The sequence below is a fragment of the Gopherus flavomarginatus genome, chromosome 11 (genome assembly GCF_025201925.1).
Source record: "Gopherus flavomarginatus isolate rGopFla2 chromosome 11, rGopFla2.mat.asm, whole genome shotgun sequence".
Taxonomy (NCBI): Eukaryota; Metazoa; Chordata; order Testudines; family Testudinidae; genus Gopherus; species Gopherus flavomarginatus.
In genome coordinates, this window is record NC_066627.1 from 47,188,602 (window position 1) to 47,204,449 (window position 15,848).

The 15,848-nt window shown below is 45.8% G+C and overlaps 1 protein-coding gene across 8 annotated transcripts in view; it reads right to left on the reverse strand.

The window, feature by feature from the left end:
• Positions 1–15,848, reverse strand: part of KCNQ2 (potassium voltage-gated channel subfamily Q member 2) — a 120,546-nt gene that overhangs the window by 53,591 nt on the left and 51,107 nt on the right. For all 8 annotated transcript variants that reach the window (XM_050918667.1, XM_050918661.1, XM_050918666.1 and 5 more), the window contains exons 3-6: positions 13,557–13,683; positions 9,923–10,098; positions 7,660–7,785; positions 913–1,023 (exon numbers count right to left, since the gene is read on the reverse strand). In XM_050918667.1, coding sequence (XP_050774624.1) covers positions 913–1,023; positions 7,660–7,785; positions 9,923–10,098; positions 13,557–13,683 — 540 coding nt within the window. The remainder of the gene's footprint in view (positions 1–912; positions 1,024–7,659; positions 7,786–9,922; positions 10,099–13,556; positions 13,684–15,848) is intronic.

The window sequence follows — 15,848 nt, forward strand, 5'->3', positions numbered from 1 at the left end:
CAAATGGGAACTGAGGTTCTTGGACAATCGGGCTCCAGTTATGGGTGCTGGGCACTTGAAAGCTAATCTGAAGGGCTTCAGTGCAACCAATGGGAAAGTGCTCACCAATGCTCAGTCAAACCCTTTATGTTTCTCTCTCATAAATAAGGATTAATTAAAAAAAAAACTCCTTCCATGCATAAGCCTTGGAACAGACCCTTTGCTGCTGTAAACCAAGGTGGCTACACTGATTTACACCAGCTTAGAATCCAGCCCTATGTATCTTATCTATGCAAAATACGGAACTGTTCTAATCTTTTAGTTAAAAAGACTAAATCCTGAGAGGCACCAAGCAGACACAATGCTCACTGCAGTCCCTGGGCACCTCAGGGGTCCTGCCCCTCCTAGTCAGTGTTGCCAACTCTCATGATTTTATCACAAGTCTCACAATATTTGATATTTTTCCTTAAAACCCCAGCTCCTGGATTCATGTGATTATGTGTGAGTCTCAGCTTTTATTCAAAACAAAAATAAGTTTGTCACCCTCATGATTGCACAGAAAAGCTCAAAAATGTAAACCCTAAAAGTTAAGAAAACAGAAAGTAAATCAAAATGAATCCCAAAATGTGTCATTCCCCCTTCCTTCCCCGCCCCCCCCACCCCAATCTCATGACTCCATAAGGCAGCCTCAGGACCTTCTGGACCCTGACTTGTGAATTTTGAACACTGGGTGCTGCCAGTACTGGGATTTCGCCATTGAGCTGAAGTCCTTTTGCTGCAATAAGTAATTAAATGTCTGCAAAGTTAACAACATCATCAGAAAAATTGGAGAGATCCGTATAAGCGAGATGGCAGCCTCGATAAATGTAAGAGGGACTGTCTAGAGAAAAGATCATGTTCTGCTTTCACAGTAATGTTTGGGTGCTTACTTACAGCAGGGAGGGCAAAAAAGGAAACCCCGATGAGGGTGAAAGTTGCAGCCAGGAGACGCCCATTCCAGGTCTGTGGATACTTGTCCCCATAGCCGATGGTGGTGAGTGTAATCTGAGGAAAGAGAGAGTCAAAGCCTGTTCACTCCAGTGCCTTTTGGCTGGCCCCGTATAGAAAACTGAAACAACAGCTGAATGCAATTCTCTCTTCAGCATAATCTCCCCCTTCCCTGGTTATTCTTATGCCAGCTCCCAGGATTCTATCCTGTAGGGTACTTCACTGGCATATTCATCACAGTGGCTATTTCTATAGAAATACATATGTACAGAGGGATGTGGGAGCCCCATAGAGAAGTTTACAGGATCTTTTATGTTCTCTAGAGCGATGGAGCCACACTCCTGAGTACTTACAGAGGCAGTGCAAAGCTCCCCTGCCTGCTATATCTGTACACAATGGAAACTGGTTGACAAGAATTGAAAAACTGGTTGAAAGAATTGGGTCTGTTTAGTCTAGAAAACAGAAGGCTCAGCGGGGATATGATAACAGTCTTCAAATATGTAAAAAGAGACAGTGATCAATTGTTCTCCAGGTCCATCGAGGGAAGGAGAAGAATTAATCAGCTTTGCAGCCAGGGAGACTTAGGTTAGATATTTGGAAAAGCTTTCTAACTATAATCTCTGGGTTAGGTTACTTAGCTGGTGGCGGAATCCCCACTCCTGGAGGTGTTTAAGAACAGGTTAGACCAATATCTGTCAGGGATGATCTAGGTATACTTAATCCTGCCTCAGTGTGTGTGCTGGACCCCATGACCCCTCGAGGTTCCCTTCCAGCCCAGCATTTCTACGATTCACTCACAGCAGTGTCACAAATTCTTTCTTTCTTGTGCCTACGTATCTGCCCTTAGCACAATGGCTGCCACCAGCAGCAACCACAGAAACAGCCAGCTACAATCAACAATGTACTGCCACAGACACTCTGCCTACAGGGGGGAAACGGCATCTTGCCAAGGCAGCTTCAGAGGTGTTCTAGCCATCTGCCTCGGCACATACAACGTCCCCATCACCCGACTATCTCAGCTCCTCCCAAAGATCTGTGGATGTATCCTCAGGCACCCCATGTATTGCATTTCACAGTGGGGGAAGCTGAGGCTCAGAAGACCAGATTTAACCCTTCCTTGGTGCCACTACCAGGAGGCAGCTTGTATCTCTCCTACTATGGGGCTGCCCTACTGCCATTGGCAGGGCACACATCTCCCAGGCACAGGATCACCCCAGCCATGCCTCCTCCCATCCCACTCTCTCCCTTCATTCTCTGGACTGCCCCAGCCCATCCCAGACCACCTCTGCGGTAGGAGAGAGGGGCTCCACAGAGGTGCTGCGGAGTTTACACCAGTCCTAGGGCCCCTTTCCACCAGCTTATCTTGCCTATGTTCACCCAGGGAATCTGTGGCACAGCTAGGCACTCAACCCAGAGCCTCTGATTGCCAGTCCAGTGTGATTGCTACCAGGCCATCCTGGTTTTTACTTCCGTCCCTCAGAATGGGCAGCTTTTCTCATTAAACAGGCGTATACACATCACTGGCTTCTGGGGAGAAGGCTTATGCGTTTTACTCCAAAGCATCCATGTAGGAGATGGAATGGCTCCTTCAGGACTGAGAACAATAACCCAGTATTCCCCAAACTCCCATCAAGCTTTTCAGCTGTGGTGCTTTCAAATGAGGCAGTGTTATTTCCATGCATAAAAGTCTGAAACTCTTTATTCCTAATCTTTCCACAAGTGCCTATCAACTGGCTTCCCTTCCAATTTCCAAGCACAATACCCTGAAGGTACAAATTACTGCAGCTTAATACAGCCTGAATCACAATTGTGAATATATTACTGATTATATTGCTATAATGTTCCAAGCAGGGGCTGGGATGCTAGCATGTATGTGTGTTATGGGAGGAGGTGGGAGATTTGCAAAGATACCCTTGAACTCCAGAATGCAGGAGAAGAGACCAGTATAACTTTACTGCCAAGTGTCTGCTGGCAAAGGATGAAGAAACTGAGGGTATGGCTACACTTGCACTTCAAAGCGCTAAGTTTCGAGTGTGGTCGCAGCGCCAGCACTGGGAGAGAGCTCTCCCAGCGCTGCACATACTCCACATCCTCTACGGTCTCCCAGCGCTGCGGCACTGTTTACCCTGATGCTTTACAGCGCTGTATCTTGCAGTGCCGGGGGGTGTTTTTTTTCACACCCCTGAGCGCGAAAGTTGCAGCGCTGTAAAGCGCCAGTGTAGCCATGGCCTTAGGCTTGTAGCCTCCAGCAACGGAAAGTCCGCCCAGAGCAAGGTCACAGCAGGCTACAACCCTCCTTCCCCAGGTGGTCCAGCATGGCCCACAAAGTGGGTGGAGCAAGCCAGGATGGGGCGAAGCAGGCAGGGATGCGGTGATTCATAACATCTTCCAGGCAGCCTCTGCAAGCAGCACTCCTATGTATCCCCCTCCAGAACTGAAATTGCCCCGCCTCTTCAACTGCTTCGGGCACAGCTGCCTCTGAGGGTTCAAACTGCACCCCAGCCCTGCACCTATGAGGTTAATTAAACCTACTGCACATTAATTTAAAACAAACTCATTTTTATATGAAGAAAAATATAATCAGTGGCTTTCCCTAAAGCATTTTATAGACATAAGCACTATAAACTCTTTCCATTAGATGCCATTTAGACAAAATATTTAGCAAAAAGCATTTTAATGATTGTTCTATATTGAAACACATCTTGGTAAAGAGTTTTATTCTACATTCACTGAGATGTTACTACACAGATTTCAGCAGGGAGTTATCTAGGCCAGAGTCACTAAGTGCAGATCCAGAAAAGGATCCAAACATTCTCAAAATATAGGGGGTGCTTGGAGTTTGAATTCAGACCTACTGCTTTGTTGTTATTTCTTTGTACTGAAGTAGTGCCTACAGGTCAGATCCCATTGTGCTAGGCACTGTATAAATCTATAACAAAGAGACAACCCCTGCCCTGAAGAGCTCATAATCTAAGGAATATGGGATCAATCACTCCTCCATTAAAGAAAGTGTTGCTACAGACATAAAAACAAATACAATCCTGTAAGGAAGGATTGAACTTAGATACAAACTCGTCTTAGGTAGTTCTTCTGCCCCAACCCTGATATTCTATGATTCACCCTCAGTTCCAGGGCCACTGATCAGTGTTTCAGGACCACGGTCAGTGACCAGAATAGTGGAAGATCAGATTTGTTCTTACCCAGAGACAGGTCTAATTTGCAAAATTTGGAACTTTGGTGAAATCCTGACCCATTGACATCAACGACAAAACTCCCATTGATTTCTATGAGGCTAGCAGATCACTCCTGGATTTCAAACCCGCTGTGGCCATCTGCTCCCTGACTTCCAGCAATCAGGGAGTTATATCTTTATTTAGACCTCACACAAAGTGAAATATTGAAGCAAGACTGGGAGTGACAGCTCGATAAGGCTCTCAGAGGAATACCAGAAGCTGTACAAGCAGTTATTTGATAGTATAACTGTTCCAAATTTTCAATGGAAATTTTCGTTGCAATTTTGAATATCAATGAAAAAAAAACCTACATGAAAAATATTCAATGAAGTGTTTTCAATATTTTCCCCATTTTTGAGCAGCTCTGTTTCACAGATAAAAAGGATAACTCCAAATCTAGTTGTCTTGGAGGCGAGGGAAGGGCAGTACACTTGGCTTTGAATTTTTCTCATTGTTTTCTAGTTACTTCAAACCATGCTTTGTTTTCCTAACTGTAACCAATGTGCTTGAAAACCTTGATGAGTAATTTACTAACAACAGTCTTCCCATTGTTGAATCAGCTGATTCCTCCCAAAACTTGGAGCTGTTAAGATCTCAGATTTTGGTTCCGGTCCTATCTGTAGGTTTTAACAAGCTTTGTCTTGAAGCCGAGACTGGCTCCCAGAAGTGTTGGAGCAGGAGAACAATAGACAAAGTAGATTAGAACCTCGTTAATTCTCCCTTTGTTAATCTGCTAATCCAATAATTCACACACTCACACGCACAAAGAAAAACTAAACAACAGCAGTGTCCTCTCTGCACTTGTCTTCAAAGATTTAATAGCAGAGTGACTTCATGACTGAAAGCATTCTATTACTAAGACCTCATTACTTTTTACAAAATATGCTCCAGTGCATTTAACAGCACATTATGATGTATTATTATGAATAATTAAAGTAAATAGCACTTGTCAAAATACATGATCAAAATGCATTAAGTAATTCAGTATATCTGTTAGATATGGCTCAACTGTTCTGGTGCAACTAAGTCCATGGAGTTGTAATATCCCAGTGAGAGGTCCTGGAACCATTGTGCCTCTGGTATTCCCAGTGACCCCACAGAGTGCAAGTGCTGTACCAACCTTGAAAGCCGTGATCCAGACTCCTCAGATAAGACTGGAACGAGGAGCATTTCCTCCAGGAAGCCTAGGAGATGTTCGCCAACTAACACCAACTTAGCTGAAGCACATAAAAGGACTGAGGCTATTTAGTGCTTGCTAAGTAAATATTTTGGTTGATTGTGTGCTTTATCCCTTCCCATCAGCCCTTTGGAAGAAGCCTCTTGTCTTCGGCAGTCAACTATTCAGGGCTGGAGCTTGGGTGGGATTCTCCAAAATGCTGAAGCCCAATGGGACTTGTGTTGCTAAGTTACGTAGACCTTGTCTACACTTGCAGGGTACATGTGGCTACATGCTGCAGCATGGATGCTGGAACAATTTGTATCGTGGGGGTGCTGAGAACCACTGAACCAAACTGTAAACCCTGGATATGATGGAAACCACTTCAAGCCAGGGGGTGAGGCAGTGCCTCCTGGCACTCCTAGATCCAGCGCCTATGCACTGCAGTGAAAAGCAGGATGGGTCCCCACTGTCTGTGGGTGTTGCAGCATGCAGCAGTGAAAGGCTCCAGCAGAGGGGGAGCCTTTCTCTGCTTCCAGAGTCTTTCATTGAGATGGGGAAAGGAGCCAGGAGGCAGCAGGATGCTACAATGCTAAAAATAGCAGTTTAGATGGAGTGGGCACTGCCTAGGCCTGCAGAGAGCCATGTCGGGTACATAACCGAGGGTTCAGACACATAGGGCACTCGACTCACCTAAGAAGTGCCTCACCATCTACACGGCTATTTATACCCAGGCTAATTGGGCTTGCAGGGTCTGTATGCTCAGCACCGTAAGTGCAGACCTGCCCTAAGGTACCTTTGAAAATCCCATTCTTTGTCTACGGTCAGTTTCCAGCACTTTTTGAATGCCAGTGGACTAACAACAGCAGAACTTGCCTCCGACAGCTCTTGAACTCCCAGCACTTAAAGACTAGGGTTGGGTCCAACTTGTATGAGGCTTAAGCAGGAAGGCCAGTGAACTTCTCCTCCATCTTATGTGCCTGCATAAGCGCTGAGCTCACTTTGGTCCACATTGTTTGTTGCTTATTCACTAGGAGTCTACTCCAAAGCCCATTGGAGCCAATGGGAATCTTTCCATTGGCCAAATTCCATCACCAAGCCGACTCCCCCAGTCATTAGCATGAATTAATTACGTTTTGCTGAACCGCTCTCACTGCAGAAGACCAAAGCTGGAAGGCAGATCACATCCCAACAAGGCTTCCAAAACAATAACCCCAGTTGTATGGGAATTGCCTGAGGCATAAGGGACCCTTATAAGTGAGGAAAATTAATTGAGAGAGGATACAGAGAAAAGATGACAAATCCCCTTGTGGCCACAAACACAGGAGAAACATGGGTAGTAATACTTAGCACCTCCAGGCAGCTTGAAGTGTTCAAAGCACTTTACAAAAAATGAGCCAAATTCTCCTCTCTGTTGCCCTAAGGCAAGAGGAGAATTAGTTAACTAATCCTGGTCGTCCCTCTGTGAAGTAGGGGAGCATCATTATTCCTATTTTACAGGTGGGAAAGCTGAGGTACAGAGAAGTTAAGAGACTTGCCCAAGGCCACATGGCGTGCTGTAGCAGAGCTTAGATTGGAAGGCAGGAGTTCCTGGCTCTCTGCTCAGCTCAAGCCACTAGACAATGCTGGTAGTTTCATATCGCAGTGGCGCAAGACTGGCATAGGGCAAGTCTGAATTGATTTCCACTCCCAGATTTTCAAGTATAATCGAACATTGTTTAGAGTCTGAATCTTCCTCTCCTTTCCTGATTTTGCTCACGTTTCCTCCCTTTCTTTCCACTCCCTTGCTCATGGTGCTAAGCTTCCTTGAACCCTACATGACTGATGTCCAAGATCAACCCAGCTCTCTCCAGACACACACCTACATGGTGACATCCCCGAGGTGCTCCCATGGGGGTAGCCGCTGAGTGCCACTTCCTATAGCCCAAGCTTCATTTTACCATGATTAACCTCCCGCCTGCAGAGATGAACACAGTTCCCTTCAGAAGCTCATTAAAACAGTCACTTTTTGGCCAGCTGGTGCCAAAGTGGCAATGGTCAGACTGTCCTTCTCTAGTTCTGGGAGCAGAGGGTGTCTCTCCTGTAGCTGTACATGATCTGGCTAACTCAAGGAATGAAATAGTATAGCATACTCTAAGGGGAATGTTTGTGAAAACTACTTAGCTGAGTAGCCAAAAACCATTTAATAATAATGCTAGCTAAACACACATCAGTCAACTTCTCACATAAGTGATAGAGGATGGGAGGGTTAATGGCCATTTCATTTTAATAGCCGGTAGCTGCTGTCTTGTGGAAATTACTCACCAGGCCCCACCAGAGCGCATCTGCGTATGTATCAAAGTGCTCATTTTCTCCTTTCTCGGCCAAGTACACCAGGAAAGAGGCCAGAATGAGGCACAGGAAGCCAATATACCAGGCAGTAATCAGCTCCTGCAAGACAGTTAAGGAACAGAACAGAATAATGTGTTTTCATACGATGTATTTCATACTCGGGGTATCCCCGAATGCAGAGCTGGGGTTCAAATCTCAACTTTCCCAAAGTTTGTGGGTGTTCAGCTCTGGGTTTGGTTTCAAGATTATTAGTAGAAGCAGTGTTACAGTAGTGTTCAGACACTCCAGATGGGCAGGGCCCCATTGTGCTAGGAGCAGTCTATACACAAAAAGTAGAGACAGTCCCGGTCCTGAAGCACTGACCAGCTGAATAGATAAGACAAGGTAGGAGAGAGGAACTATTATTATCCTCATTTTAAAGATGAGGAACTGAGACAGATCCCAAAGGTATTTAGGTGCCTAACTCCAATTGATTTTTAGTATCTTTGAGGATCCGGGCCAAAGACTTGCCTAAGGTCACATGGGGAGTCTGTGTTAGAGATGAGAACTGAACCTAGATCTCCTGGGTCCCAGTCCAGGGTCTACGCACATCAGTCTCATGATGGAGACCACCTACAAAGTGTGAATATGAATCTGGATCTTATCCCCAAATTTCAGGGGTGTTTGGATCCCAGGATTTTAGTCTGGGCTTACCTTCGCTAGAAACTTTATAATAGTGAATTAAATACTGAACTGGTAAGATCATGCCTGCTAGGCAGCTGGAGCAGACATTTTAAGCTGAGCAGCAGTAGCCACATAACCTTATTGGAACTTTCATTATTTCCTACTTGTTTAGGAAAACCACCACTACTTGGATAACCCTCAGGGTTTGACACAAGAGAGCTTGATCTAAGGAAAGCTGTATAAACAATAGCAATTTGGATTTGCATGGTCTTGGCTTGAGTTCACATAGCTTCGTGTGCATGCTTTCTTTGGTTTGGATTTGGGTGGGGTTGGTAACCCTGGAGTTTTGTGTAAAGGTTCACTCCCAAGTGAAGCAAATGCACTGGGGAACATCAAGCTTCATTCACCAAAAAAGAACCCAGATAGGCTTTAAATCTTCTAATGGAACCTGGATGAAGTTTGTAACACATCAGGAAACTGCTAGGTATTATATTGTATCTGGTTTCCTTGGAAACACTTTGCACTGCTCTAGGTTTAATATTTCACCTGAATGACAAAGCATCTAATGGTGCAGAATCAGAGGATACCACCTAAATTTCCTCTCTTATTTTTCCGCTAAAGTCATACAATGTCGGAATGATAACATACTTGATCCACACCTAAGGAAAAGGTTTCAATAACCAAAGTTGCTAAATCAAATATTGAGGTATATCTTCATCACATTAAACTGCAGATAGAATAGGATGATCCATGCTTTCCCATTTCCCCAGCCTCAGAACCACAAAATTATTCCTTAATAGTCCTTTGTTGAGACCCACTACATCCACATTTCAGCAAACTGCAGAAGAAAGGTCGCATTAACTACATAGGAAAATATGGCAGAGGTAAATTCTGCATCTTTAAACTGTCACATTCTTGGACAAAGCTAATACAAGAGCAGATGAAGGGAACCTGGAAGACGGAAGTTTTCTGGGATTTTTTACTAAGCTTTTGATAAATTTGCGAAGGCTCTTAAGAAAACAAATAAACCTCAAGATAAGGGACAAAATATTGTCATAGATTAAGTGATAGAGGAAACAAAATATTGTTGTGAATGAATGTTCCTCAAGCTGCTGAAAGGTGAATATTGAATACACCAGAGATCAATTCTGGGCCTAGGACTAGTTAAAACATTCATTAATGTTTAGGAGGAGGACATGGTCAAGATGGTGGTATCTGCAAATGGATGACCCCAAGGAGTAAATTTTCAGACATGCAGCCTCTTTGAAATACATCCTTTATATAAAGCATTTGCAACATCATCATCATCATCATTTAATCACATATATACTGGCTGCTGCCAGATGCAGTTTAACCAGCCTCTCAGCTCCTTCATGGCCGTGGGTTTGGGCAGGCTAATTACTAACCTACATTGCTTCTGAAAATAGCCACTGCAGTCACCTTCAAGGTACCTCCCACAAATGATAATCACACAGGCATCAAAATATTGGAGGGGGGGAGAACCAAAGTAGTGTTCATTGTGGGGAAAAACGTGTAACGAGCTGATCGGTCCAGTTGTCCAAGTCTCACTGACCTTGCTGTGGGCATAGACCACAGACCCCAGCAGCTTCCAGGTGCCGCCTCTACGGTCCATTCGTATCATGCGCAATATCTGCAGGAACCGCAAACTCCTGAGAGCCGAGGTGGCAAAGACATTCCCTTGGGATCCCGCTGCCAGAACGGCAATGGAGGCAATCAGCACCATGATGTCTGCAAGGAAGCAGGGCATAAAAGGAAGGATTTCATGGCCCTCACACACCAATCATCACCTCCCCCGGATGGGCTTTTATAGACTGACTCCTCCATCGTTCCTACCTCTGTGGGTGATGAGATGTCAGGCTGGCACTACTCTAGGATGAGCCCCTCGCCTTTGGTCCGGAAAGGACCCCTCACACATCACCCTTGTTCTCACCTTCTCTTATTAGCTGGAGTTAATTTGGTGGAAAGAAATAAAAGAGTTTCGGTGCCATCAGTCAGGGTTGGGGCTGACTCTGCTATTGACTGACCATGCCAGTTTAGTGATGGATGCTTCTTCCTCAGGCTAAAACCTACAACAGCATCTTTTATCCACATAGGCCCCCAAGACTCAGAAACCCCACTTCACTGCTCAGTGTTACGCAGCCACATCCCCCAGCTGGCCTCCTGAACACCTCTCCCTCTTCCACGTCTTTCCTGTCCAGGTATTCAGGGCACTACACTGCACCCATCTCCATGGTATCTGAGCTCCTAACTCTGCAGAGCTGGAGAAAAGATAACATGCCACCTCAAAGATTTCGACACGTATAAACCGCTAGTAAGCCCATTGAGAATGGGGTAAGCGTGCATGTTTGTCTGTTATAAAAATGAGTGATGTGTCTGTCACATTTTATGGAGGAAGTACATGGCCACGTACAAGTAATATGAACCCACGCTGTGTGATTCACTGCACGGTTTAATGAAATTCACATTCCTCTTCTCCTAACACCTCCTCCACCAGGAGAAAGGTTGCCAAGACTCCAAAGACTGAATTCTGGCTTGATGCACAATGCAGCATTTCTAGCCTGGAATAAGCCTCTCCTAAGTGCATCAGCAGAGGGGCACGGTCTTCTTTAGCCAGGCAGAGCAGCGTACTGCCGTTTCTAAGGTCCACCTTGACATGGGAGTTCCCACTGCCCATCGCATTCAGGAAAACCTAAAGGGCTGTGTTTTAGGAAGGCCTGTTTCTGCCACTGATGGAGGAAAGGTGGGTGGGTGGGAGAGTACTATAAGCACCCACCTTTGCCCAAAGCAAAAACCTATCTCTCAATACCCCAGGGCTTTCAGGGCTCTGACAACCATCATTCAGATCACTACATGAATTATGTAGATGCCCCTGGTTTTATAATGGGCTAAACCAAAACCCTGCATACAAATATCCCCAGCTCTGTGATGGTCAAATTAGGGTCCAGATCCAAATGTAGTAGCTTAAGCCCATCTCTAGAAAGCACTGAAAACAAATGCATCCTTTCTCTCCCTGCTCACCTCTGACCCCTCCTCACCCTGTTCAAAATAACTGCTTTGCACAGAGACAGCCCCTTCCACCACAGGATCTCAAAGAACTTTACAGTCAATAATTAATTAAGGTTTATAACTCCCTTGTGAGGCAGATAATTACTGTAATATCAGTCTTATGGAAAGGCAAATGGAGATATAGAGTGACCTGTCAGTGAACCAATGGCAGAGACAGATACAGAACCCCAGACCTTAGCTCCCATGCCCATGTTCTAACAGTTAGACTACTTCTCCTCTTAGAGGAGACACAAAGGGCCTGATTCTGAACTACATTTATATTATTGTATCTTTCTCACACTCATGTTGGCATAGAGGGAAGAAACCAATCTCTTCCATCCCCCTCTGTCATTAGCTGCTGCTTCCATCTGCTCCAGGGTATTGAGCTCAGATGCTCTGCCCTCCCTGCTAAGATTTCTCTCCAGTTCCCTGTTTCCTCACACCAGCTGGTTTTCACTTGACAACTTTATGGAGAAGTCTGTGCATCCAGAGTACATGCCCCAGATATGGCCAATGCTTCCTTCTAAATCTAGTGGAGACTAGCTGCAGGTTGGTGAGTTCTCAGATCTCTTGGTGGGTGGTGAAGTCTCTGCAGCCTATGCCCTGAATCTTTCCTAGGCACTTGTTTTCAAAGGGATCTAAGTTTCTAGCTAACATTTTAATAAATCTTCAGCTCTCATGGCCGTATGTTGACTCTGATCTTACGTTTGAGTGGAAAATCCTCCTTTTGTTTTGGTGCTGTCTAGCTTTGATTTCCATACACTGCTGAGTTACGAGAATGCTGCAGATACCTCTTATCCTTGATGTCACTTCTTTCGTGAGGTTTCCATTGGCTAGTATGGTGCTGCCCAGCTAACTGAGCTGTTCTCCTTCCTGGATCTTTTTGCCCTCTGATACGATGTTATTGCTTGATGTCTGGGTTTCAAAGATATTTGTTTTGGTGTAACTGATTTTGATCCCTGCTTGGCCTGCTGTTTTTGCTAAGGATTCTATCTCTGTAGCTTTTGGGGAGTATTGCTCAAGCATGTGACATCAACAGCAAAGCCGAGATCCTCTAGGTGTTTGCCATCTACCCATGCTATGTCAGTGTTTGTGCTGCTAATACAATTCTTGATTATCTAATCCAAGACAATGCCAAACAACAGTGGAGATTGAAGGCAGCCCTATTTCACACCAGCGTCCACACTGAACCACTGTTATCTGGTCGTTCATCCTTCCAGTGCACTTTGCATTGATGATGTTGATGACTTCAGCTAGAATTCCGTAAGACTGAAGAATATTGCACGTCTGCCTATGCAGGCTGTCAAATGCCTTTTGACAGTCAATGGCATTGATAATATGTTCTAAGCATTGCTCTATGATGGCCCTTAGTGTGAACATCTGATCTACCCAGGATCATTTGGGTCTGAATCCAGCCTCCTCTTCCCTAAGCTTTGCATCCACTGCCTCTTTCATCCTGTATAGCATCTTACTACAGAGGACATGACGGGTCAGCAGCATTCTCTGCTGAGCAGCCACCGTTACTGGAATGGCAGCCTGGTTTTGTTTCTATAACCATGGAGTTTGGGCTTGGTTGGTTGATTTGTTTGTTTTTTATGAGGCTGGGTGATTGGCCTTGCACTCAACTCTCTCCTGCTTTATCTGGGCATGGGAGAGGCAGCCATATCAAAGTGCACTTTATGCCATTCTGAGGCTGCTCTGACTTTATCTAGGACTGGGCAGGGCCCTGCACAGGTCCAGAACACAAAGAACTCAAAAGTGGGTTGCAACCACCTTTGCCCCCTCTTCCATCCCTGCTCGAAGCATGAGAACGCAGTAGCTCAGAATCAGGCCCAGACATACAATAAGCACAAATACTCCATGGTGGACTTACTGTCCTCTAGCTCCCTGTACACCAATAGTATGCATTCCTCCCAGGGAGGCCCTGAGCCCACGAAGCAAACCAAACAGTTCCCCTTGACCCTGGGACGGGACTGGCAGAGCTCACATGCCTGGCTGAAAAGCCAGTTGCCTGTTCTGATAACATTTATATATTCTCCCAAAGTACAGCAAATTCAGCGGTCATCCTGAGCATGACCCACAAGGTCCTTATCCCATTCGTCGTGCACTCTCAGCAGTAGCTGCTGGGCAGCAGTTCTTACCAATGACGCAGAAGGGTTTGCGGGCAAATTTTAACCTTCCTCTCCAGCCCCGGTATCGACAGCAGCAACCGGCAGCCCAGATTCTCACAAAGTATTCCACACCAAACACCACGATGGTGACTATTTCCTGCAGGGGAGACAATGCAATTAGTCCAAGAAGAAGGCGCAGGGAAGAAAGTGTTGCAGATTCAATGCAGAGGGCTGAAACAGTGTCTACTAATAATGCTCATTTTGCTCCTCACTGTTAAAGTCCTTTCAGAGGAGAATTGTGACTCTGACCAAAAAATGGAATCAAGCCACAAAACTGGGATCTGGCTCTTGAGTTCTAAGAATTCCAAAGAGATGAGATTGTGACGCACGATAAGGATAGAGGCTAATTGTTAGTCAGGTCAAGATTCAGATTCAGCTTTCAAATTCATCCAGAATTTGAGGGAAGGGATTGTTATTTAGCACAGGTCCCTGTGGTTTAGGTCCATCTCTATTTTGAAACCTTCTCCCTTATTACAATGTTGATCTTACCCTTGTCAAGACATTTTAGCTCTGTAAGGAGACAAAAGTTTAGCTCTGTGACAGAACTGATGGTTTCCTATTTTTGTTCCTATTGATGGACTTCAGGAGCTGGGGGAGGTGGTGGGGAAAAGAGAATTATGAGCTAGATTCTTAAAAGAGCCCAATCCATTGGGCAGAGAGCAATTATGAAAAATCTGGGGACAAGGGTCACAACAGGAGCAGCTGGAAGGTGAGCACCTTACGTCCTTAGTTCGGTGTCTAAGTGGGAGCTGAGATCTTCTGAAAAACTGGCCCAACTGTCAGTGCTGAGCAATTGAAAGTCTGGTCCTAAGCCCCTTGGAAAGTTTGGGCCTGTGTTCTTCTGTGTTTAAATACATTTATATTGGTTTCTGAACTCTAATGGGTTAACCCAAACTACGTAAAAATCCACACCAGTCTCGACTGAGTTCCTACCCTGTTCCAACAGCCTTCTGCCTCGCCAGCTAAGACACTTCACTATTGACCTGCCGTTTGTACCAACACACAGTTGCTTTTCTCCCCACAAATGGAGATACAGAAGGAATGAGCCCACCGTGCTGCAAAGCTCTGCTCGCTGTCAGTATGTTACATTCTCTGTGATTTCTTCACTCGTGGTGTTCACCTCACGTGGGCTGACACTGAGTCGTACAGGGCTCTCATTAAGCTTTCACTAGCTTCTGGTATCTGGTTGATGTGCACAGTGGGAGCGGATGAAGGGAAAGGCAAAGACAGGGAGAGGCGATGAATTCTGGGAGCCCTATGAAGTAAGTGTCTGTGCCGATAGGAATTCTGCTAGCTATCACTCAGCACGTTACTGGAAGCCAGACTGTCAGTGTCAGGCATGCCAAGCTGTTTAAAAGTAAAACCATTCGGCTTTATGTCAGCTCAGGGCTTGGCTACACTGGAGAGTTGCAGCGCTGGTGGTGGGTTTACAGCGCTGCAACTTAGTAACTGTCCACACCTGCAAGGCACATCCAGCGCTGCAACTCCCTGGCTGCAGCGCTGGCTGTACACCTGGTCTGCTTGGGGTGTAACGATTGCAGCGCTGGTGATGCAGCGCTGCTCATCAAGTGTGGCCACCAAAAGCGCTGTTATTGGCTTCCAGGGTATTAGGAGGTATCCCAGAATGCCTGCTCACAACAAACCGGAAGAATGGCTGAACTCCGAGCTCCCTCGAACTGCTTATTTAAAAAACAAACACAGCTCCTGTTTGCTGGAGCGAGTGAGCGGAGGCAGGCAGGGGAATTGCTTTGGAATGTTCACAGCTGTTTGCTTGAAGAGAGAGACGGCACGCTCACACGGCAGAGGGGGAGGGGGAAGTCCGTGTTGAGCAGCTGCTTATGTGGTCTGAAGGCTATTTAGGAATGCATAATTTGCATTTAGTGAATAAGAGAGGGGTGGGGGAAGGGGTCAAAACTTTTAAAATGATTCAAGGTAGGTGCTGTGTGTCTTCCAGTCCTTAGAACTTGCAAGGCAGGGAGCTGAGAACAGTGTCAGCTCCAAAAATCCAATCTCTCTGTCTCCCCCATGCTCCCTGTCACACTCCACCCCCCCCATTTTGGAAAGCACGTTGCAGCCACTTGAACCCTGGGATAGCTGCCCACAATGCACCACTCCCAACACCGCTGCAAATGCTGCAAATGTGGCCACACTGCAGCGCTGGTAGCTGTCAGTGTGGCCACACTGCAGCGCTTTCCCTATACAGCTGTATGAAGACAGCTGTAACTCCTAGCGCTGTACAACTGTAAGTGTAGCCATACCCTC